At 39.1% G+C, this 25,157-nt stretch overlaps 4 protein-coding genes and 1 long non-coding RNA gene across 7 annotated transcripts in view; 3 read left to right on the top strand and 2 right to left on the bottom strand.

Annotated features, from left to right (window-relative positions):
- Positions 1-4,037, top strand: part of notch3 (notch receptor 3) — a 28,947-nt gene extending 24,910 nt beyond the window's left edge. The window contains exon 32 of the mRNA XM_068718266.1: positions 90-4,037. Coding sequence (XP_068574367.1) covers positions 90-1,655 — 1,566 coding nt within the window. The 3' untranslated portion in view covers positions 1,656-4,037. The remainder of the gene's footprint in view (positions 1-89) is intronic.
- Positions 4,038-7,410: 3,373 nt separating this feature from the next.
- On the bottom strand, positions 7,411-10,436 carry zmp:0000001048 (retinol dehydrogenase 8). 2 transcript variants are annotated; one of them, XM_068718578.1, is made up of 7 exons: positions 10,269-10,436; positions 9,106-9,239; positions 8,849-9,010; positions 8,573-8,752; positions 8,391-8,484; positions 8,094-8,277; positions 7,411-7,972 (listed from the first exon to the last, which is right to left on the bottom strand). In XM_068718578.1, the coding sequence occupies exons 1-7, from the start codon at positions 10,271-10,273 to the stop codon at positions 7,763-7,765; spliced, it is 969 nt and encodes a 322-aa protein (XP_068574679.1). In that variant the 5' UTR covers positions 10,274-10,436; the 3' UTR covers positions 7,411-7,762. The 2 variants fall into 2 exon arrangements, with proteins under 2 accessions (XP_068574679.1, XP_068574680.1); XM_068718579.1 differs by having other exon boundaries at positions 8,849-9,014.
- Positions 10,437-12,908: 2,472 nt separating this feature from the next.
- LOC137878452 (uncharacterized) lies at positions 12,909-14,349 on the bottom strand. The gene is made up of 3 exons (XR_011103615.1): positions 14,269-14,349; positions 13,944-13,974; positions 12,909-13,095 (listed from the first exon to the last, which is right to left on the bottom strand). It is a non-coding gene; the product is annotated as an uncharacterized lncRNA (long non-coding RNA).
- A 3,094-nt stretch (positions 14,350-17,443) lies between these two features.
- soul5 (heme-binding protein soul5) lies at positions 17,444-19,520 on the top strand. Its single transcript, XM_068718752.1, has 7 exons — positions 17,444-17,496; positions 17,653-17,712; positions 17,807-17,888; positions 17,992-18,097; positions 18,560-18,699; positions 18,839-19,002; positions 19,118-19,520. Coding segments are annotated over exons 1-7 (642 nt in total). The 5' UTR covers positions 17,444-17,494; the 3' UTR covers positions 19,206-19,520.
- A 1,589-nt stretch (positions 19,521-21,109) lies between these two features.
- On the top strand, positions 21,110-25,079 carry nr5a5 (nuclear receptor subfamily 5, group A, member 5). Of its 2 annotated transcripts, XM_068718751.1 has the most exons (8): positions 21,110-21,372; positions 22,186-22,289; positions 22,518-22,659; positions 22,966-23,048; positions 23,469-23,720; positions 23,891-24,010; positions 24,129-24,276; positions 24,423-25,079. In XM_068718751.1, the coding sequence occupies exons 1-8, from the start codon at positions 21,279-21,281 to the stop codon at positions 24,668-24,670; spliced, it is 1,191 nt and encodes a 396-aa protein (XP_068574852.1). In that variant the 5' UTR covers positions 21,110-21,278; the 3' UTR covers positions 24,671-25,079. The 2 variants fall into 2 exon arrangements, with proteins under 2 accessions (XP_068574852.1, XP_068574851.1); XM_068718750.1 differs by having other exon boundaries at positions 22,966-23,720.
- Positions 25,080-25,157: the final 78 nt, after the last annotated feature.

The following is a 25,157-nucleotide window of genomic DNA, read 5'->3' on the forward strand; positions in this document are numbered from 1 at the left end:
CCACTTAGACTTTCGCAGCAGCTTGGCTTAAATAGAGTGTTTGTATCTAACACAGCATCTGTTTGTTTTGTTGCTGTTTTTATTTTCAGGAGGAGACCCCTCTGTTCCTTGCAGCTCGTGAGGGCAGCTGTGAGGCTGTGAAGGTGCTGCTGGCTCACTTTGCAAACAGAGAGATCACAGACCATATGGACAGGTTGCCAAGGGACATTGCTCAGGAGCGTATGCACCACGACATTGTGCAGCTTCTTGATGAGTACAACACAGTAAGGAGTCCCCAGGGCCATGGAGGGGTTGGACACCACCTCACTGGAGTACATACTCTGTCTCCACTCATGTGCCCTCCCAGCGCCTTCCTGCCCAGTCTGAAGAACACCCCACAGGGCAAGAAGAACCGTCGGCCTGGGGCCAAGGGTTCAAGCCTGGGAGGCCAACATGCTACCAGTCTGAAGGAGTCAGTCAAGGCCCGTAATAAGAAGCTGACCTTGGACATGCAGAGTGCTTTACTGGAGAGCTCAGTTACCCTGTCCCCAGTTGACTCACTGGACTCACCCCACGGGGGAGCTAGCAATGCTGGCTACATAACCAACCCCACTTCCCCTGTGGCCATGCAGTCACCAGGGCTCTACCACTCCTCCATGTCTGTCCCAAACACCCCAATGGTACACAGTAGCATGTTGGATGGAGGTGGCCCCTTTGCTGTGTCTCTAGCACAACTCAATGACCTGGGAGTGGGAGGAATGTCCTTGCGCTCCATGGCTTCAGATGTCAACCATGGCTATGTGCTGAGTTCAGGCCAGATGGGGCTCAACATGGGCTTGGTCAGTCCTGTCAGTGTACCCTTTGACTGGCACAGCCGGATGTCCTCCTCCCAGTGTGGTCAGCAGGTGGTCAATCTTGTGCAGAGTAGCCAGGCAGGCATGCACCCACAGAGCCCAGCCATGCAGCAGCAGAACATGCTGATGCACCAACAGCAGCTCTACCGCAATGCCATGCTGCAGCCCACACCTGTTACCTCCACACCTACGATCAGCCCAGTCAAGCTGCCCTCCATTGCTGAGCAGCAGCAGCAGCAGCAGCAACAACAACAACAACAACAACAACAACAACAACAACAACAACAACAACAACAACAACAACAGCAACAACAGCAGCAGCAGCTGATCAACCACACCATCGCCAACCAGCAGAGCATGGCCCGCATGGGTACCTCCACCCCACCGACACCCCAGACCTCCCAGCCCCCACCATCCTTTTTCCAGCAGCAGCAGCAGCAGCAGCAGATGCCTCAGCAACCTCCTCAGCCCCAGCCTCCTGCTCAGCCCCCACAGGCAGCCACGCCAGCAGCCCAGCCCACTCAGGCTGTACCCTCCCAGCCGAGTGGCAGCACTGCAGGAACGGAGGATTACCCAACCCCTCCTTCTCAGCACAGCTACTCATCCGCACTAGATGCCACGCCCAAGCATTACCTCCATTTGCCCAGTGAGCACCCCTACCTGACCCCCTCCCCTGAGTCCCCAGAGCCCTGGTCTAGCCCCTCTCCTCACTGTGTCTCTGATTGGTCAGATTCCACACCCAGCCCAGCAGTTGCTGGCCCTGCCCAGACCCAAATTACTCAAATCCCAGAGGCCAATGGCAAGATGCAGGTGTTTGCATGAAGATCTCACGGCCCCTGCTTGAAAAGGGACCTGGGGTAAAATAATTTGTGGACTGGCTCTTAGGCCCGTCTGTTTATATGTGTCAGCCTGTTTCCAAGATTTTCATTGGATTTGGATTGACTGATTATCACGAGGACCGTCTGCTAGTGATTTTGCAGAGAAAAAAAGTAAAGGGAAATGTGTGTTGTCTGAAAAAAAACAGCAGACAAATTAATGAAGTAATTCTGTCACAGATGGACTTGTTTTTTATTATAAAAAAAAGTATATGAAGAAAACCAAGTCTTTCATTTCAAAGACTTAGGGATGCTCTCCTGGAAACTAACAAACATTTAAAAAAGTAGATAAGAGAAAAAAGTTCAATGTTGAAGGGAATTCATTTATTTTTATTTATTGTTTTTATCTCTCTGAATTGCTTTTTTAGGTGTTTTCACCCTCTTTCTGTCCTAGCCTCTCACATAATGTGCCACTCCCTCCTATTTTATACGGACCGCCAACATTTCTATTTAGCCAGTGTGGCAAGTGATGGTAAAGGAATATAATTCATCATTCAGACCAGTTAACAGACAGAAAGAGAAATGTTCACCTCTAATAACTGATATTTATTTAGGCCAACAACAACTGGTAAAGATGAGAAACTGGTTCTAGCAGATATATATTTTAAAAGTTGCTCAGCAGTAGTGATATGTTCTGATTTGATTGAATTGTGGTTATTGATTACTTTCCATATGAGTATTATGAATAAGAATGTAGATGAGTGTCTCTGAAGCACTTCAAGTGACCAGCCTCAAAGGGCAAGTGTGGGTCAAATACAACATTTAACTGCAATGGATATTTATAATATATGTGTGGCATTAAATCCATGGTAATTTTCCCTATGAGCTTTCAAAATAAATTAGCAGCGTAAAGGTTTAGGTGTAATGCTCCAATTTATCGCTGACTGACAGGAATCTTACCTCCATTCTACTGTTAGCCCTGATACATGTATTGTTTTGCCTTTTTAAAATCAGCCTCTCACTGCCTTTTTTAGATTGGTTTTTTTTTTTCTTCAATTTGTTTTATACTCTGTATATTTGTGAAAACCATGGATACCGTTTTTTTTTTGGTTTTTTTTAAATCACTTTGGATGTACTAAGCTATGCTCATCAGCTGCTATTTTATGTCACTCTTCCCTGCAAACATTCCTCCATTTTGCCTGTCTTGTTGAATATGGATGCTGTACCTTTCAGCAGCATCCGACACAGAGTAGAGCCAGATGACAGACAGATTGAGGTTAAATTTGTCCACGTCCGTCACTGGACTAAACGGAAACATTCCTGGACTATCTGTGGCAGTTGAGGTCTCGTCGACACTCTGACCTTGTCCCTGGTAGTGTCTGTGGTGGAGTACTGGTCAGTGTGAGGGTGTGGCTGCTGGGCTGTGACTGCTTATGCCCTGTCACTCCTCAGGGAGGTGTTTTATGGCATGCAGTGGGACAGTTCCCCTGCATCTACAGTGGCTCCCAGTCCAGGGGCAGCGGAGATGCTTCTTAAGATGATTGTTAGAAGAGACTGAAAGGAAAGAACACTACTATGTAGTGCTGCACCCTTAAACTTTTTACAAAATTCTGAGATGACTCTCCCAGTTCTCAGCTTACACCTTGTTATGTTTGACCAAGTCTTTACCCCCACATGACCTGAGTGTTTAGGATAGAGGTCATCCTCTCACTTACTGTGGACATTTCAGCATAAAGTCGTAGATATTAGTAGAATTTTGAGAAAGTAACCATTGCATTTTCATCTTGTGACATCATGGACAGAAATTAGTAGGCCACCACTCCTAGCTACTACTTTTGTGGTGACCTAACGCAGCCCCTAGTTGTGTCATAGAGTTTGTCTTTCATTCATTGTTGTATCCTGTTCACTATAGACCCAGCTACTGTTTTGATCAGACCTGGGAAACATTTTGTTGTTCACAGTCCAGTTCACATTTTACTTACAAAAACTGTTTGTTTGTTTTTTTTATTTTTATATATAACTGGTCTTTCAATTTTCCTACCAGGTCGCACTAAGTGTTTTGTACATTTCAACCTCCCAACTTCTGTTTGTAAATATGTTTGTTCTGGGTAGATCTTTGCTTGAGAAGTCTTATGTTTCTGAAATGATTATGTACTAAAAAGGACAAAAATAAAATGTACTTCATTTAGCATTATTTGAAGCTGAGGCTGTGACTGATATTTTATTGGTCTTGTGTTATTAGAACAGTCATAGATATTTTCTATCATTATTAATTTCTATACTTGTTTAAAAGTAGTTCAAAATCACTGTACATAATCCTTTCCACGGTTATTCTTTCTACAGTCAAAAATTGTAAAGTTACTTATAATAAAAACTGTAGGGAACTACATTTTTTTGTGTCCTGGTTTTCAGTAATCGTTTCATATTTTTAAAGGAGGATATTCATTAATTCAGGTCCTCATCATTAAAATAAAACTGAGATGAATTATTCAACGATTTTATAATCTGAAATGTTACATTTTCTGTCCAATACAATAGCCAAATAATAAGGGCTGTTTTGGGACTCCTGTTAGATAATACATTCTTGATTTTTGAATGGAGATTGTGGTATTGGACTGCATTATATATAAATTACCTATTATTTTTGCACACTAACACAAGCTACAACCTAAAATAATTACCAAAATGATGACTGAACACCTGTCTGAGCTCTCTGGATCAGCAAGGTTTACATTATAATAATCTTAATGGTAGCATTAGTTGCAGGATTATTGTATTAGACTGAATATGTAGCTGCTCGTGATATTATGTCCATTTCCACCCAATATATTTGAAACGATTACAAATAAGGTAAGAAAGAAAATGGGAAAAGATGGTTAAAATGGCCACAACCCATTCTTGGACACAATCCACTTTCTGAATAAGGACAAATTGAGATCTCTCATCTTATATTTAGTTGCTACGTTCTTGAAGTTTAGCTTGCTCTTTAAATTTGGCACAGGAGATTAAATCCAGACTCTGTCAATTATGGTGCAAAACTGTAGGCAAAATCTGTGATACTTCATTTAAGTAATAATAGTGAGTTTGGTCTAACTGATGCCATATATTTTTAACTAAAATAACATTGCAAAAATAGAGCTCAGAGAAAGTTTTGTGTTTTATCACAGGGTTTTATTGTTTTTCTGCTTCTGATCCCAATTTGTTTCTCAGCTTTTCTTCCAGTCAATTGCAATGACATGTGCAGCAGGGGTTTTAGTCATAGTGGGGTGTAGAGCTGTGAGGATGAACCTCATGGTGGCACATGTTATTTATAATTCAAATATCGTTGTAGCAAATGTTTTAATGCACTAACAACTTCCGTTTATTTAGACTTTACAAGAGTGTGATGGGACGAGTACAGGACAAGCAGGACCACTTTTCATCTGTGTTGCTTTGTCTCATCAGGGTATAAATACTCTGTGTTGCTTTGTCCCATCAGGGTATAAATACTGTCTCTGTAAGAGATTGAATGAGGAAGAGCTATGAACTGTGGGGTAGACAAGACTTTGAAGGGGCACTGGCATGTAAGTAATGTCAGTAAACCTATTCAGATTACCATTCCAGAGTGAACTGAGATGCAGTAAAGGAAGAAATACGATTTGTATCCTCGCCTAGTGTATCATCTAAATTTCAAAGGCAATGCCACTGTTTAAACCAAGATGTTATGGGTAATGATGCAAGAGAACGTATTCTACCAAAACTGGGACTGCAAGTTTGATGACAATACACAGGTATACAACATTTATGACACAATTTATAGTCATACTCGCAAACAATAGGCGCAAAATACTATTTATATCCATACATAGCCATGTTACAACTAACATAAACCTCCTAAAAGCATTGGAATAGTAACAACCATAATGAATATTGATCAATATTTATATTTGACTGAAGAGCTCCATGCTGTATAGGTAGATAACTGGAGAGGGCTTTATGAAAAATTCACTGATTCGTCAAAACAAACAATTGTTGGCGTGAGTTCTCCAATACAACCACCAGTTGGCCAAGAACAAAAGAGCATGGATGTTGCGCCCTACGGTGCAAGTCAGCCTAACTTGACTAATGACATGTCGACTGACTTCCTGTCGGAACAAAGTAAACTGTTGAACCGTAAGTCACTACAATCCGGTGTTTTTGGCATCAATAACTAATGCCTAGATTTTTTGTCAAGTGCAACTGTATGCGTTGAAGTGTCACACCTTCGTTTCCCTTCGTTAATAGCGGACACTGTGTGTTTCCAGTCATGGTGCGGTTGTGTCATTTGGAAAGCTCGAAATGTGTACTTTCCAGCGAACTAAACACGTCGTAGATCAGTCCGGCACATGGACCGTTTACAGAGTTAAGACACGTGTCCGTCTTGTGTAAATATGACGTCATGTTCTCGTTGTAATTGGAGCGATTCAGTGGGGACAACTCTGGAGGGGGATTCCCGTAGCGGGGAGAGAAGACTGATACTGTTGTATTAATGTAACTTGTTGATTTTTCACTTAGGCTACTTTCAACTAGTGATATTATAATAATTTCTAAAACTGTAAAGTGGCAGTGGTTTAACCGGACAGAGGCCAGTGAATATGCTTGTGTAACTATGAAAATGATGTAGAGGGGATACTTCTTTTATCCAGGAACAATCATTTTCCAACATGTTCGGGCTTCGGGTGTCATCAGTAACACAATTGGTCTAAAACGATACAAGCCTCGATAGGTGCTTCAGAGAAAACTTCCTGAGTCTTCCACGCTCCGAAGACTCAGCACAGCATCACTACCTGTAACTGGTAATGAAACAGCCTCCATGTAATACTGATGCCTCTATATGACCTAGTTATAATAACGAGAGCATCAGCAACAAGCTGATGGATTGGCTATTTCTACATTGTTACTGTTAATGCTTGTTATCGGTGCCACTGGGTCGGATTTAGACAAAATCACTAGAAACTCCTTCAGCTCAGACTCCATGCGGGGCCTCCGGCAGCGACCAGCCCACCGGGACTGACCCAGATCCGTCCTCCCGGCAGTCTCTTCACTAAAGGGACTCTGGTGCTTGGAAACACCAAATTAAAGATCCTCGTAGCAGCTGAACGGGAACTCTCATGCTCGTATTTTCTCTCCGCTAAATAGTGAGCCACTGCACTCACACCCATCTGGAAAGTCAACATGTTTCGGTTGCATTCGCGTTCTTTGGTGGTTTTCGGCCTTGTGTAGCTTGACAAGATTTTGCACACCCCTTCCGTTCCATTGTTTATAAACTGTAAAAGGGTCTATACTGGTAGTATTCAAAATGTCAAGGCCTCGCCATTTTTGGGGGATAAAATCCATCGATACTACAGATGTCAATGTTATTTGATGTGTTTGGATGGTAATGTTGACATGTTTGCATGCATCTAGCTCTTGTGAAACAACAATTTGTTTTATACACCCTAATATTTATTTTGCGACCTTGCCTAAACCTGAGCGTTTGCGATACCTTAATAAATGAAGGTTGATCGCCGTCGTGCCCTTTTAACCTTCCCCCGTCCAACACATGGGCAGGATATTGCTTATGCAGACATCAATAAAGGGAAAGTAGTTTTGGCGATGAGTCGATGCAGCAATGCTGTTGTCAACTACCAGACTTGTATTCCCTTAAAATGTTTGTGGGGATGAGAGCCTACTCTGGATGACATCTACCTGTCTGATGTATTGTAGACTGATGAGAAAAATATCCACAATTTCTTTACTTTTATAATAATATTTCACCAATTCTTTATTGTTAGACTCATTACAGTAGTACAGTTAATTAATGAGAAGAGAAAAAAAGACATTTCACATTGCTGTTATTATAAAGTGTTTGCCTGTACAGATCAAAAGAAAGTCAAACAAAAAAAGATTCTACAATAAGAAAGAAGGTCCATGCATATAGTTACAGTACAGAAGTAATTCACATTATTTTTAGAGTTAATGTACAGTTTACAGACAACATCCTACGGCTCATGTCATGACTTCTGTCACATTACCGTTGGATGCTGGTAGCTATCACCGTCAATCACTGTCTCCTTAAGAATAACATTCAGTCTATGGTAGCTGACAGTAAAATATTTATTTCTTCCCTGCCCTCCGCTGCAGCACGCGCAGCACCCCGAGAGTAGCATTGAACACGCTGCCGTGTTTAAAAATCATCTTGTAGAAGGTGTCCAGAGGCAGTCGACCAGTCGGATCTGCATGCTTCAGTGCTGTCATGGGCATGTATAGGCGGTTGGTCTGGTGGCGCAGAGGAGGCTCCTTGGCTGTGATCACTTTAACAGTTTGCTAGAATACAAACAGAAATATGTCAACACTGTGAGGGGTTTGTTCATTATGCGTTTCCCCTGCCAAAAAACATTTTTTGTTTGCGACCGTTTAAACTCAAATGTAAATTGTCATCACTTGCCTCAGCCACTTCCTCTGGTGTCTGGGCTAACGAGGCGAAGACCTTTATAGAGTATGGCAGGTAAACTTCCCGGAAGATTTTGGCGGTCTCCTCGTCCGTCCCTGATAGATCCATCTTCTCAGCGTCCTCATACACTTTCCTTTCAAACTCTGTCACCACAGGGCCAGGTTCCACCAGAGTTGTCCTTGTGACAGAGATATAAAAATAAAAAAACATACATATTGGACCACTGTTACATTACATAAGTTGTTGGGTGACTGCATAAAGTTGTCAAAATTTTTCAGGACATGTAATCACTTGATGTTAAACTTCATTGCTTGCACTGCCAGACTTTCACAAAATCCTTCCACAGCAAATTTGGAGGCTGAGTAGACGTCATTGAACAGAAGCCCTGCGTGGAAACAGAAGGAAACCTGCTTCTGTAACTCTCTTTTAATTGTTAGCTTCTTCTGTAATTTCACTGACACTAACAAACGCACCCTGTATTCCCATGACACTGCTCATCACCACAATATGGCCGCTCTGCCTCCGCTTCATGTCAGGCAGCAGCTCTCTCACCAGCCGTGCCAGGCCAAAGAAGTTTGTGTCAAAGAGCTCCTTCATAGCATCTATACTTTGGCACTCCAGTGGTCCGATCATGCCGACGCCAGCGTTGTTCACTATAACAGCAGAGTATTCTATGTCATTATATATGGAGAGATCTTTAATTCACTTAAAAAAAAGGTCTGTGAGGATGCGAAGGAGAGGTTACATACCAAGAACATCCACCCGTCTGTCCGGCAGGCTGTTGATACACTCTTTGATGGAGGCTTCACAACAGGCATCTAACTGTTTGATTTCCAGGGTTTTGTTTAAGGAGTCACCTGCCGCTTTCTCCAAGGGCCCCCGTTTCCCAAGATCCCTCATTGTGGCAACCACTACCTCAGATAAACAATGAATACACAGGCAGTAAGTAGCTGTAGTTATATCTATCGTCCACTCTTTTTTTGGTTGAGGAGAGTGAATGGCTGACCTTTAAACCGTCTGAGCTCATCCTTGGCCAGCCGCGCTGCCACAGCCAAGCCAATGCCAGACGAGCACCCAGTCACCAGCACCCTCCTGGTTCCCATGGCTGTTTGACCTCTGACTTCACAGCTTAAAAGGATTCTGGCTGCCCAGTCAGGGAAATTTAATTAAAGGAAAATCCTCCCAATATTATCACCATTCTGTACAATACAGATGTTATTTTGTGATTCAGCATTGTATTTCACTTACAACAAGGTCAACCCATTTTCCCTAATATGCCATGTGTATATATATTTAAATTATTGATTTATTTCTTTGCCTTGAATGCTATTTCAACATACCCAGAAAATGTGTAAGATACTTGATGTGAGGGAGTAATTTTTGAAAAGCACAGTAACAACAAGAGTCCAGTTAATAAAAACCAACACATAGCATTGTATGCTCAAATTGCAACAAATATTGCAGCTGCATTAGATTATGATTTAATGGCATTACTGTATAGTTCCTTTTTTAAATGTATTATCTTTACTCCCCTGTATGATCACTGAGTGCTGGTGCAAAGTAATAAGCCTTCTAAGATGCCTTTGTTATCTCTTTGTTCCCTCGTATGCTGATATCAAATCCAAATGTTTAAACCTTATGTTGTTGATTTGGAAAATGTACCACCCATAAAGCCACTTTGGTATTTGTTCAAAGATTATATTGGCTCTAATCTGATTTATGTATGCTGAAATGTTTAGCTGCCTACAAATGCAAGCTTGGTGTCTATAGAGGCCCTTCATTCTCACTCAATTATGTGAAGTGTCATGGCATGCACAACATGGTAATAAAATAATAAAAATTATGGAAATCCAGTCCCATTCCAATCAGTGTGTGATGTAATGAATGCTAATACTTTCACATATTTACATGGATGCCTCTGAGTTAATGGTTATGGAAATACAAGTCTTTTGGCATTAAAGCAGGAAAAATAAAAATAAAAAAAAATAAAAAAAGTTTAATTTTGAAGAAGAATCCATAAAAAGAACCTCAGCACTTATAGGCTTGTGTCCTTAGTTACTCCCCACCACTGCATGTCATCCAAATTACAGTGACACCACCGGGGATGAAATATAGCCTACAAAACGTCACCATAGACTGCTTTTTAAAGTCCCTATAGGACGAGTTAACCTCATCAAAGTCCAGAGTCGGAGGCCTGTTTCCGCTTGTAGGTGTTGTTCTACCAACCTGTAGAGCGTGGAGCGCGTCCTCCACAGCGGCAGATAGTGGAAATAAAAACTGTTTCCCCACTAAACCAGCGGGTCGATAGCGTAACGTTACTGCTTGTGTGAGAGGAGCGATGCGACACAGCAGTACAGGCGGCTACATAAGCTCGGTGATTATCTAAATGGGTCACACAGGGCGAGTCAGTGTGTGGGAGTTGTAGTTCTTGAGGTGACTCGTCACATCTATTAGTAGTAGTAGTAGTAGTAGTAGTAGTAGTAGCAGCATTACAACAAAATATGTCCGTTCCATACATTTCTATCAAAATGTAATTTTAATTAAGTCACAATAGTCATACGGTCCTTTTTGCAATACATAGTTTTATAATTTCTTTTTTCATTCTTCCATCATCTATTCCTGCTCAGCAACCCGGGAGTTGGTGACAAAGTACGATACAGTAATACAGATATGATTAACATTAGTGCTTAAAGTTTGAATATTGTTATTAATACTCGTCAAGAATTGGATTGTTTTAATTAATTAATTAATTAATTTTGACACTTCATTTTTAATTTTGAAAGTAATTACCGGTAGTGATACTTCAAAATGTTGCATTTCTGGTATCTCAGTTCTTAAGTAAGTAAGGAGTAATTCAATTTGGCACTAAGTCATAGGATAGTATTTTGAAAAAAGTCATAGTATAGCGGTCCTTGTCACCCCTTTCCCCATTATGCTCTCCCTTTTTGTTTGTATGTTCCTGTTTGTGTTGTCTGGTGTCATGGTTTCCTGGTTGGCTGCTGCCACTCAAGCCTGCACATCTGCTGCTCATCTGGAATCAAGCCAACTCCACTCTGCTGCATAAAAGCCTGGCTCTCCACTCATAGCGTGACTATCCGTTTACATCTTGTGGTTGAGGATTGTGTTCTTTGCCTACTGCTCTGTTTTCTGACTCTGTTTCCCTCTAGATCTCCAGATCCCAGCCACCTGTTTCTCCTCTGTTTGACCCAGCCATCTAACTAACTGGAAATCCCTGTTTTCCTCAGTCCCTCTGCTACCAAGAATTCTGCTACAACCAAGCAACACTTAGTGCATCAAGGAATCACAGACAATTACTTCATTAAATTCACTGTTTTTTGTTGTATTCTGTCTCCTCGTTTGTGTCTGCATTGTGTGTCCAAGTAAAAGTAAAGCCGTTACAACAATACTATGTCAAAAGTATTGTGTAGAAAAAAAAAGTCAGATTTTTGTATGTTGAAAAATGTCATTAAAAAAATCATAGTATAGTATGTCGAAAAAAGTCATAGTGTGTCACAAAAAAAGTCATAAAGAAGTCAATAGTACAGAATGTTGAAAAATAGTCATAGGATAGTGTCAAAAAAGGTCTTTTAGGAATTCATAGTATAGCAAGTTAAAAAAGTCAATCTATACTATAGAATGACTTTTTCATGAAGTCATAGTATAGCATATGAAAAAAAGTCATAAAATGTCATAGAATAGCAAGTCGAAAAAAATTCATAGTGTGTCAAAAAGAAGTCTTAAAAATTCATAGTATAGCAAGTCAAAAAATTTCAAAAAAGTAAATGTTTCATAAGTCGAAAAAAGCCATTAAAAAAAATCCTAGTATAGCATGTCGAAAAAAGTCCTAGGATAGTGTATCTAAAATAAGTCATAAAAAAGTCATAGTATAGCATGTCAAAAAAAGTTGTACTCCTCCACCATGTCCACATCCTCTCCCAGAACTCTCAGCGGTTGTGGAGCCATCATCTTCCTCCTGAAGTCGACCACACAAGTACAAAAAAGCCAGAAAAAAATCATATAATAGCAAGTCAAAAAAAGTCATCGTATAGAATGTCAAAAATAGTCATAGAATAATAAGTAAAAAAAAGAATCATAATATAGCAAGTTAAATAAGTCATAGTACAGCATGTCCAAAAGCGTCATAGTAGGCCTATAGCATGTTGAAAAAATTCACGAAAAAGTCCTAATACATGTTGAAAAAAGTCATTAAAATATTCATAGTATAATATCTAATAAAAAGTCCCCAAAAATTCGAAGTACAGTATGTCAAATTAAGTTGTCCAAAAAGTCATAGTATATTTATTCTAAGAGAAAAAATAGTCATGAAAAAGTTCTGAAAAAAAAATCACATTATAGCATGTAAAAATAGTAAAAAAGTCAATAAAAGTAGTATAGTACATCGAAATAGGACTTAAAAAAAACATAGTTTGTCCAAAAAGTCAATAAAAGACAAATACAAAAAAAGAAGTTATAGTCAAAGTAAATAAAAAAAAAAATCAAAATCATACACTATGACAAAAACAACTTCTAATATTGTAATTCACACAAATGTCATATAACACGTTATAGTATAGTAGTGTTACAAAACACTAATAAAATTCATTGTTTAGTATGTCACATAATGTCATAGTATAGTACATCTTAAATATGAATAGTTTATAAAGTCTTAAACAAGTCATAGAGTGCTATAAAACATCAAGTAAAGTATGCCATAAAAAAGTCATAGTATGTAACAATTTTATATAAATGAATTGGCCAGAGTCATAGTAACACATCAACTGTTTCCACTTAATGGACAAAGAAAATACAGACAATAATTAATTTGTATTTATTAAGCAACAATATAAATATAACAAACAGTGTTCTTTAAATACCATCAATGCAACTGAAAATACTCGATTGTTGAACAAAATCTCCTTTTCCTTCTTTAAATGTCGTTGTCAAAGCCACCCAGGAGCTGGTTTCAGATGGTCTGCCATATTTTCAAGGAGGACATCTGTAAATAAAACAAGTATTAGAAAAAAATATTCATTTTTGGACCATTTTTTTACGTCTTTTCACCGGTGACCATAGTCGTTTTTTAAACGTCTTTTCAACGGAAAGATGCTCACTATTCCACAGTATTATACTTTATATTGTTTGTATATTGCTGTATGCCAAACAACAATGTTTTGACCGTCTTCTTATTTGTACATCACTTTGTTTTACTCACTTCCTCCACATTTAAACTGTGTACAGCCCCACTCGCTTTCTGTCGTGTATTTTACTTGTAAAATGGCCTAAAAACTCTATTTTATAACGTTTGTTCCTGCGCATGCGTGTTCCAGCAGTAAACACACACTCTTATAGAATGTTCGGACAGAATGTACTCTGCTCTCATTACGATGTCCTGGGAGCTTCTTGTTGACATCACACAGTCTATAGTTCCATGTTTATGACGTTTTATATGAAACATTAAATGCGTTCAAATCTTGTCTTCGTGTAGACCACATTTCACTGACCAGTGTAATATGACTTAGAAATACATTCACAGTAACAATATCAACAAACAACTAAACAAACCATCAACATTTTTAAACAAAATGGTGTTTTGTGACACGTTGACGTTCAGACCGAATTTCAACCAGTTTTCAGCCAGAAATCAACGTTGAAATCCCGGTTGGTTCTCACTGGGTAGCAGCACGCCACCAAAAGAGGGTCAAAGTGTTGGACTATGCAATAACTAGTCGTTAAGGCAGACTTGCTGGTAATGGTGAGAGCAGATATATAAGAATAATGCAGGAAGTAACGTATTAGTTTCTCCACCTCAACAATGTATGAATGGATGGATAAATGTCAAATTACCTTGCTTATGCTGCCCTCTGTTGGCGAAACCCTGATACAGGATAGAGGTGGGGAAATGCCAGTAAACTATCCATGCAATAGTTATAAATGCATACAAACAATCTTGAACAAATAATAATCTGTTGACTTCAAATACAACACCAATTGGTCACATACTTAAAAGTATATTGTTGCGAGCAATTCACACGACTACACTGTTGTGCCTCGTGGTCTCCAGTGCTAGTTTACATTTGTTGATAACTACCTTGTGTTGCACCGGTGACTGCTGTATTTTAGACATGAACAGACAACAATTTACCTGCAGCAAGAACATGTGCCTACTTACATGTTCATGTACGCATACAAATGTCCACAATTTAAATACGCACCACCAGTTCGTAATCCCTTTAGTGTAAGATTAATCCTGCGCGTACTGACACTCCAAATGCAAGGGGTGAAGTGGAATGCTCCAAGTCGCGGTAGAAACGGGGGGTTTTATGCAAGTCATTAAAATATCATAAAAAGTCATAGTATAGTATGTCATTAAAGTTTCATAAATAGCCATAACATAGTAAGCCATTATAATGTCATAAAAGTTAATTGTATATTATACCATAAATAGTAAAAACGTATATTATACTATTCCATGAAAATGTCGTAAATATATCACTGTATAGTATGCCACAAGTTATGCCATAAAAAGTCATAGTATAATTTAAAAAAATATGCTGTAAGAAAGTCACATAGAAAATCACAGTATAGTCTGCCATTCAAATGTGTAAAAAGTCGCATGTCATAAAATTTCAGAGTATAGTATGTCATCACAATTCATTCAAAGTCTTAGTGTCGTATGCCATCAAAATGTCATCAAAAAGTCATAGTATTGTATGCCATAGATAAGTCATAGTATAATGTGTCATTAAACAATCTCATTGGATAGTATGTCAAAAAAAGTAATTAAAAAAAAGTCATAGTATAGTTTTCCATAAAAATATCATAAAAAAGTCACAGAGTATACCATTAAAAGTTAATCAAAGAGTTATAGTATTTTATGCCATCGAAAAGTAATAGTATAGTGTTTCACAAAACATTATCAAAGTATAGTATGACAATAAAGTAATTCAAAAAAGTCATATTATTGTTTGTCATTAAAATGTCATTAAACAAGTTCATAGTATGAAAGAAAAAAGTTATTAAAAAATTAAAAATGACATTATAGTATGCCATTAAAATGTCATCATAACAATAAGGAACATATTCCTGTACTGTTTTTTATAAATATATGTTCATACTAAAAATACCTCTCTAAAACATTAGTATGAAATATTACACTTTCCTCAGTGAGTTACAGTCGACAGGAGGTCAAATATTAGACCTTAAGGCATTCACGTGAATTTACCTTTATTTCAACACAATAATTTCTTCTAATAAATGTTCAACAACAAAAAATAGTCTCCATACTTGTTCAATTATGCCACTTAAAACAATCAACAGGGTCAACATTGCTTTTTAAAAAAGCAAAGCACAGATGTTTAAGAACTCTTTCAAAGTCACTTACTTGACTAAGGGGATGGAATAATAAAAAATAAAATAAAATATGTTGGATAAGAATATGTAACAAAAAAGTATTTTCTTCTTTTTGAATTTTACAGTTTTTCTCTTTTTTTTTAGCATGATTGGTATTTTTTATACCTTCTTTCAGTGATCATTTAAATAGCATTCATGCTCAGGTGTATAATTCAAATAATTCTTTAACAATCACATTCTTTAACAAAGTCACCACGGTTGCTGAAATGTTTGTTTAGACACGTGCTAAATAACGAAGTCCAGTTTCCACTATATGCATTTTATTTCTACATAAACAGAAGCCAACCACTTTCTCTGTTGTAGTTAATTTTCTTTACATAGACCAAAAAACCTAACATTCATATTTGTTACATGTCGCACGGTCAAAAACGGTTTGCTCCCTTCTGTCCAGCAACACCTGTATCAAATGACCTCACTGATTACATTACCTGTGCCCTGATTCACACCGGCACTACGCTCCCAAAAGGTGGGAGGTTGTACAAAAACAAATCAACAAAATGGCTCTTACTATAACATTTCAGTGTACAATTTCATTTTAATTGATAAAAGTTTTTTTTTTCACGTAGCCTGATTGTGCACTAAAGCTCTCTTATCTGTTTGAGTGTAACTGGAACTCGTGTTTTGTGGTTGAATGCATTTTTTTGAAATTGGAACCATCTGTACAGATTTGGTGGTCCCCTGGCACAAAAAACGGTATCATGTGATCTTTGCTAACAAAAGGTGCTAAGCAAGAACTTCTTTTGTGACATGATTCTCACATATTAAGTCCATCATTTCTATACGAGCCACTTTGTTTCTGCATGCCAGAGCTATAGGTTGGGACATTCTGTACAACATGGTGGTAAGTAATACCATGTGGGAACTAAATAAGTTTAATTTATGTTCTGAGAAACGTGAGCCACCACCTCACGTGATTGTTTTGTCAAAATGTATACCTCCTGATATGGCTTTGTACTCAGATGATCTTGTTAAATACAACAATGTTTGTTGGTTATTTTACTTTTAAATGGTGAATCCTACTTGGTTATTCACCTATTCTAATATTTAGATTATAAAGAAAATAAATCAGGTTTTCATGGACTTATACTTGCAAGTGACACAAGTGAAACAAAAGGACATTTGGAGTATTTTGCTTATTGATTGGCAGTTCTCTTTTCTATCTGGTATCGTACTCACAGTGGCCACTTCAGCTGTAAAATGTAATGGAATCCAATAAATCAGCTTTGTCTTAAATTCTACCTTTACAAGTGTATAATGCTGACACAGTCGGAAAGGCGTCAACAACTACTGACAAGCTTATTTTTATATTTGATCTATTCTTTTTTTAAGGTTAAAGACAAATGACATTTGTCAATAACAAGAATTCTCTGTTTTATATTTTTCCATAGTGACTTGAGAGATCAGATTTTAAACATGAAAAGAGATCCTACATCACACTGCAGCCGGCCAGATTAGGATTACCTGTGTCTCATCTATACGCCTCTTCTGAATCATGTTGCACACATTCACCCACCTATATGCACACAAACACATAACTTAACATACTTCTAGCTGACCTTTGGATGATGTTTTTTAAAAGTCAATGAAAAGATATCAACACCTCCCTGGCTGCCTCAACCAGAACTGAGCATTGAAAGTTGCGTATTTGTTGCAGCGCTGTTTTATTGAATTGTGTTAAACGTTTGTGTCCCTGCTGACACAGAGTAGTTTAAACTAGATCTCTTTAAGATCATCTACAGTAAAGATATGTCAGAAGTTACAAAATGTGTAAATGACACGTTTCTCTGTTTGTTATATAATTCTTCACATTATCAATATATAATTCTGTTACTGCTTTTGGTTCCCATTGGTCAAGTCTGGTTTGTGTTGTCTGTCCTGGGAGTGGCCAGTTTTCGTTTCATAACCAGACATGGAATAAATAGTTGCTTTGGACCAGACTGCAAAGATACAGTTTTCGAAAACACAGAACCCAACTCTCTGCCACGATGTAAGTACAATTTTATGGTTCATATTGTCTTGGATGATATTCAATGAATAAACAGTTCTTGGTATATGAACTAAGCTTCAATGCTGTGAGAAAACTATCCTTTTTTTTCTGGGTGAACAAAAATGATTTAGTGAAAACTCTATATGCGTGTTTCAGGATTTGCCTTTTGGTGCTTGTTGGCTTCCTGTTTGTCCTAACAGCTGAGGCCAGAGTTGGGTAAGAAATTAACGCCCACTTTAATTAGATTGTTGCATTTGACCAAAATTGGTATTTGTGCCTTTTTTTAATGTTTGCCTTTCTTACTATACAGAAACTCATCTCAGTTGGAATTCTGTACTGAGACAGAACAGTGCCTGCTGTTTGATCTGATTTGTAGCACCGATGATTACGAAGTGAGTGTGTCTAAGCAGAAGAGAAACCTTTTCACATTTGAGGTGCAAGAGACTTTCAAAAAGCCTAAAAGCCTTCTCCACCATGTTTGTTCATGTCCACAAGGTCCGTCACTACGACTCTGTCAATTGGGTTTCAACTAACGAAACATCCTGGTTCATGGACATTGCAACAGTGACAGCATTCAGACGACTGTTTGCCTACATCGCTGGTACCAACAAGAATCAAGTGTTATTTATATATGTTTTATTTGATCTATTATTGAAAGAGTTAGTCTTTTTGAGATCTATGTCTTTTTCAAGAGAGACACACAGACAATCAAAACAGCACACCATTTGCCAACAAAATACAGTGGTGCAATATTACAGAAATTAATCAAATTAGTCAAAATGAGTATGAAGTTTGAAACGTTTTGTTACTCAGCCAGTTTGCAAGGAACATAGAATTTAAAAGCAGATTTTCCAGCCTCTGTTTGAATATGTTGTGCAGCTAAAGTCAAAATGCCCCTTTGACCTGACATCATAATTACTGTGTTTAGCTGTGCTCAGAGAGCAGAAATAGTTTGGCGGTATTATTGAATATTCAAGCCAGAACATTTTGTTTGCTGTGCATTTCCTATTTTTGACAATTAAAAAAACCCAAACTGTTGTACTTTCAAAATGTTTACCTACAGGAAATAATATTGAAATGACAGCTCCTGTTATCGTGAAATGCCAAGATGATATCCCATTCTGGCAAAAGAGTATCTACACATTGAGTTTCTTGCTGCCAGTTGAACATCAAAAAAATCCCCCCAAACCTACTGATGATAAGGTAAGCTTCTTTGACAAAACATGGGAGAACAATGAAACACATCAACCTTAATTTAGTGATGTCAAGATGCCATGTTTGAATTATTTCTGTGAAGTCTACCTTCAGCTCTGGCATATAATGAAACTTTGTTAATTTGCAGGTGTACATCAACAAGATGCCAGATATGAAAGTGTATGTACGCCGCTACGGAGGATGGATGATGAGCTGGATTGAAAAAAAAGAAGCAAAAAATCTGCGCAATGACCTTGATAAAGTGGGTGCAGAGTACAAGAAAGGCCTCCACTATGCTGCTGGATATAACAGGTAAACAAATGAATCATCGATAATCAGAAAGAAAAGCTCAAAGAGAAACTTCAGTATTTGTTGATCATTTTTATTTTGTGCAATAAATCATTGTGTTTGTTTTTGCTTTTTGCAGTCCAATGAAGATGTTTAACAGGCACAATGAGGTGTGGTACATCGTTGAGGATGAGCCAATGTGTCCCAGCAGTGAGGAATTGGATTGAATATTATAAGCCTTGTGCAATGACAGCTTACAGTAAACATGGTATAAAAAGAAATGTTGTAGCTGGACATTGCCTCAAGTCATAAAGTGTCATATAAATAACCTGCCAGCAAGAGCACAGATTTAAAAACTGCTGTTGGATTTGAATGAATTGAATACACCATGTAGTACTTGTGAAGATGGTTGTACACTGGCTTGTTTGTTGTTGTTGTTTTTTGTTCTATTCAATAAAATTACTGCATTGCATTTTGGTGGTTCTTAACCAATAAAAGGCCTCGTCTTTAGACGTATCCTAAAATGTGTCAAAAGCAGCTGGTTTAACAATAGATGACGCCTGCAAAAGACAATGTCTAACTCCAATTTAGAGCAGAATTATTCTACAATACCACTAGATGGCACTGCTTACTTCAAGAATACCATTACGGATTACACATACTACCTGACATTTCAAGCTTTTCCTTGATATATGATAAGGACTGTTGAAGATTTTGAGGCTTTACCTTATGAATGAGGGGAGACAGTGTCAGGTGTCTGAAGCCAAACTGGTAAAAATAGCGTGAGGACTATTTTTTATTGATGAATGTTGTAATCCATTTACAAGCTAATGTGCAGCTGTCATAACCATCCACCCTTGAACTGCCCTATTGCTTTGACGTCACTGTGAGCTTCATCAAAGCAGCCACTGCACCTTATCAAGCACTGGCTGCGGAAGTGGAACAATTTAATCACAGTCCCTGATTTCAGCAATTGGCTAACATTGTATTATACTGAGTTAGGTTTACTGGCCTGTTCTTGATTGGAGTATTAAGGAGGATACATTAAATGAGCAGCTGATGTTAAACTTAAATTCAGTGGTGGAAAGTAATTAAGTACATTTACTTAAGTACTGTAATTTACTACAGTTTTGGATTACTTGTAGTTGGTTTCTGCATCTTTATACTTCAACTCTACATGTCAGATGGAAATATGATACTTTTTAATTCCACTACATTTATGTGACAGCTACTTTGCAGCTTAACATTTTACATAAAAAAACAACCAGTGTCTATTAGTTACCAGTTATACTAAAGAAAGAGTGACTTTCTTGCTAAAGGTCTCACTCTCAGATGGTTTCATTTAAATTACCCAAAGAGAAAAAATCATCAACATTTTCACAAAAAAAGGAGAAAAGTAAAAGAAAAAGACTAAACTTTATTTTGTCTTGTTTAGCCGAACAGTCATCTCACAATGCCTCATGTTTATCTTGTGAACCTTTGGAGGGGCCAGACCCCTAGGATGGGACCCACTGTACTGTATATACTGTATATATGTGTGTGTGTATACTGTATATAAAGAAGTTAAAACTAGATGCACCTTGACCAGCTACAACAGTAAAATGCTACTTACACATTGATGCAACACTATTAACTTTCTGATAATGTCATATAACAACATATCATTCAAAGAGGACAGTTTTTTTCTGCAGTGAGTACTTTTACTTTTGCTAATAATGCCTCTGCGCTTTAACTTAATTATGATTTTTAATGAGGCACTTTTACTTGTAAAGTATTAGATTCTTTTTTGACATTGATTCATTGGTAATTTTACTAAAGTAAACAGCATGTGTATTCTTACACCGCTGCATGAATTGCAATGCCGCAATACAAAATGATAATTCAGAAATTAAAATTATTTTTTTTTAGTTTTGATTGTGATTAACTGCACTCTTCAGTTTACCCTTATCTTATCAGCTGAGCTCCAGGATGGCTCAAAGATAGTGTAGTAATTTCACGACTGTCCCCCGTATAGGGGCGGGCGGGCAGGCTGGCTGGCTGGCTGGCTGGCTGGCTGGCTGGCTGGCTGGCTGGCTGACTGACTGACTGAATGGGTAGGAGTGCCGGTCAGGAGAGGTTTTATGACACAGACTACAGATCGAAGTTCACTTGTGGGCCACGAACAGCCATCAGTCCACCGGGGCTGTTAGGCCTGCCAGCGGGCCATTCTGTGGCTCTCCTGTGTCTGTCTGGTCTCCTGATCTCTGAAACAATGAAGATCAGGCTGGGCTGACACTGAAGCTCATGTCCCATCAGCCATAATGGACCTACCTGATTATCACCCACAGCAGCCACTTGTCCACTACACTGGCAATTACCCAGAGGATCTGTTAACTTTGGAAGGATCATCAACATGTGAGTATATGTTAGTTAGATGATGCCCTTGTAGACAGGTTTCAGAAAATAATCTTTGAATTTGTATAGTGTTATGAAGGTATCAATTTTTTAAATGTCTTGTTTTAAAGTTGGAAACAACAGTGTCTGGAAATGTATATTTTGAAGAGGTGCGGAAATTATATTGATCATTTCCATGTTGAAATCCCCACAGGAGTAAAGGCATAAAGTTGTTGCTACAGATTTAAATTTGGTAGACTGGGGGTTACGTAAGGGTCATATCTGTGTTCACAGTCAAGCAAATCAAGCTGAGTGATAAGGTAGTGTCTGTAAGAGAGGGATCGTCCTGTACTGTTCTCTATTCTCTCAACATGCTGAGCAATAAACCCCATTAAATGACACACTTGTGTCAGCAGCATAGCACTGAACCAGAGTAATCTACGTTATTTTAACTGACAGTATTATTGTCGCTATTCCAGACGTATTATCAACAACCTGCACTGATGCAAAACTGGAATATGGAGTTGTAATGGTGTTTCTATAACTACCAAATACACAAATCATTCCCAATAAAAGATACAACACAATGTAAAGTGTACTTACCTTTGGCGTCTCTGTATTTTTCTCAAAGTAAAAAAGAAAAAGAGAGAAGAGAAAATAAGAAGAGAAAAGAAGGTTGAAGCAGGATTTGCTTGGCACATCACCAAAACAAAACCCCATTTTATACCAGCACTTGTTTTCTCACCTTGTGCCACATTAGCGGTCTTCAGCGTCAGCAGATTGTGTCGTACTGTACATTTGACATTCAGCGTTAATGGTGGTGTCATTCTCCAGCTCAGGAATTAAAGGCAGAACCAGTGTCAGAAGAGAGCTGTCCCATCTGTGGAGACAAAGTGTCAGGATACCACTACGGACTGCTCACTTGTGAAAGCTGCAAGGTAAGGGATAGAGTTTTTGACAGTCCATGAAAAAGTATGTATTCTCTAACAGCACCATAAAGCGCTTTGGCATCTGTATTGACCAAATACTCACAGTCAACTATAGAACTAAAATATATTAACTATCATGATTTATTTTTTATATTGTCACTCACAAGACACGCAGGATTGTCTTGTGATCCACCGGGAATGAAGCAATAGAGTTACAGTCTCTGTCTCTCTCTGCAGGGCTTCTTTAAACGCTCAGTGCAGAATAACAAGAATTACACCTGTGCAGAACAACAGAGCTGCCCCATGAACCTTTCGCAGAGGAAACGCTGTCCTTTCTGCCGCTTCCAAAAGTGTTTGGCGGTGGGCATGAAAAGAGAAGGTACAGTAAATAGGGTTAGGGGTTATGCTACCCCTCCCAGAAACATACACACATGCACTCGTGCCTTGTACTTGTATTCTGCTCCATTGTGACGTGCCTTGTTCCACTGACATGCATGTTCTTTTCTCCTCCATATGACTTATCTAAGAAGTCATAAACCATGCAGTGCTGTAACGCCCCAGATTATAAATGACGACTTTCTATCTGAACACTAAGACAAAACGGTTACATGAATTAAATCATCTCTGGCAATGTCTGAAATCTTGTTGTGAAATCTTGATTGTTTGTTTCATCTTCTGTCAACAGCAGTAAGAGCAGATCGTATGAGAGGTGGCAGGAACAAATTTGGCCCGCTGTACCGGCGGGACAGGCAGATGAAACAGCAAAAGGTGCATCACCAGTCAAACACTGCTCCCTACAGGATTAAGATGGAAACCACTCAAACACATTGGCCCACAGCTCCAAATGAGCATCACCCAATGGGCAGTCACACAACTGCTTCATTGTCTTCTGATGCTTTACATCAGTCCCACATATATCCCTCTGGCATGGGGCAGTCAGGTGCTCCCATGCCTCTGGACTGCACTATGAATGCAGACAGAGTGCTCACCCCTCTCTCGCTGCCCTACTCTGGACTGTACCACCGCACCTTCCCCGGATACCTCCAGGAGAAAGGAGAAATGCCTTACAGCTACACCCCGGCTCCAGCAAACTATGTGCACCAAATTTCAAACAATTCCATCACACCAAGAAGCACACCAGCATCATCCCCTTGCTCAACACCAAGCTCATCCACCCCTCTCTCACAGGCTCCCACCCAAACACCAGACACCCCCTTATCGGCCACTCTTAAACACAACTTCCTCAATCAACTCCTGGAGGGGGAGCAGGATGAGAGCCAGCTGTGCGCTAAGGTCCTCGCCAGTCTGCAGAGAGAACAGGCCAACCGGGGCAAGCACGACCGCCTAAATACATTCAGCATCATGTGCAAAATGGCAGACCAGACACTGTTTGGGCTTGTGGAGTGGGCTAGGAACAGTGCACTCTTCAAGGAGCTCAAGGTGATGAATCATGAATTATAAAGTTACGTAACCTTTTCGCAGTAGTAGAAATCTGCTGTGTGAGCAGACCTATTTGACACTTTTTGCTATATGATTGGTACTTACTTGAGCTCGGAGGTTGTAGTCTTTCATTAACAACTACATCAGATCTATTTTTATGCTTCCCTCAGGTGGAGGACCAGATGGTGCTGCTGCAGAGCTGTTGGAGTGAGCTGCTGGTCCTGGATCACCTCTGTAGACAGGTGATCTACAGCAAAGAGGACTGCATATATCTGGTCACTGGACAACAGGTAAAGTCTACCGTTAACATCACAACATCCGGAATTCTTACGATCATCGTCTTTGGATTGAACATGTCTTGTTTTGGGTTGCACAGAAACTTTACATTTTGAACTCATTCTGATGCAGATTGAGGTGTCGACCATCATCTCTCAGGCAGGAGTGACACTGAGTAGCCTGGTATCAAGGACCCAGGACTTAGTGTCCAAACTGAAGGCATTCCAGTTGGACAGACATGAGTTTGTCTGTCTCAAACACTTAGTGCTATTCAACCCTGGTGAGCTTTTCCTTTTAAAAGTCTAGTTAGACTCTTCATAGAAGATACACATCAGATGTAGCTTTTTGATCAACAATGTGACCTTTTTCTTTTTCATGTCAGTCATGCATGTTGTTTGTGTATGAATTATCTACTTTCTGCTGTAGATGTGAAGTCAGTGCAGAGCCGCAAGCAGGTGGAGCAGACACAAGAGAGCGTGAACAGGGCCCTGATGGAGCACACCCAACAGAGTCATCCAAGACACTCAGACAAGTTTGGCCAGCTGCTGCTACGACTTCCTGAAGTACGCAGCATTAGCTTGCAGGTTGAGGAGTATTTGTACCAGCGCCATCTTCTGGGAGATTTGCCATGCAACTCTCTACTCACTGAGATGCTGCACACCAAGCACAGCTAAGAAGATGCTGCTGTATCTTCAAACCCTCTTCAAACAGTGGTGCAGTCCGAGTGTGCTGCTGTGAGCTTTGGTACCTGCCTTTAGGCCTTTAAGACACAACCGTGTCTTTTATTTGGGATGATTGTTGCAAATAGGAACTGGCACGCTCTCTTTAAAAGCCCTTGCCGCTTCAAAAATATGTGATCTAGGATCAGCATTGAAGGGGAACATTTTTGTAAACCTGTGTCATACTTACCGAAGAGTCCATTATTAACAGTATTACCACCGCCAAATAGTCCAGTCAATATATGTTGCTGTCAGTATTGTTAGACAGATTTGAGATCCAAGCACTACCAATAGGCAGAAGCGATTAACTGTGTAAAAACAAAATATCTGAATAAAGAAACCAATGTGTATTCAAAACCCATAACTGAATTGACTCAAGCATGTATTAACATATCAGTGTTGCTTTTTCAGTATCTGCCAGAAAAGCTCCTTTCTGCAGCAC

This window comes from Cebidichthys violaceus, unplaced genomic scaffold (genome assembly GCF_023349555.1).
Source record: "Cebidichthys violaceus isolate CVI_PGR_0920_01 unplaced genomic scaffold, fCebVio1.0.p SCAF_23, whole genome shotgun sequence".
Classification (NCBI taxonomy): domain Eukaryota; kingdom Metazoa; phylum Chordata; class Actinopteri; order Perciformes; family Stichaeidae; genus Cebidichthys; species Cebidichthys violaceus.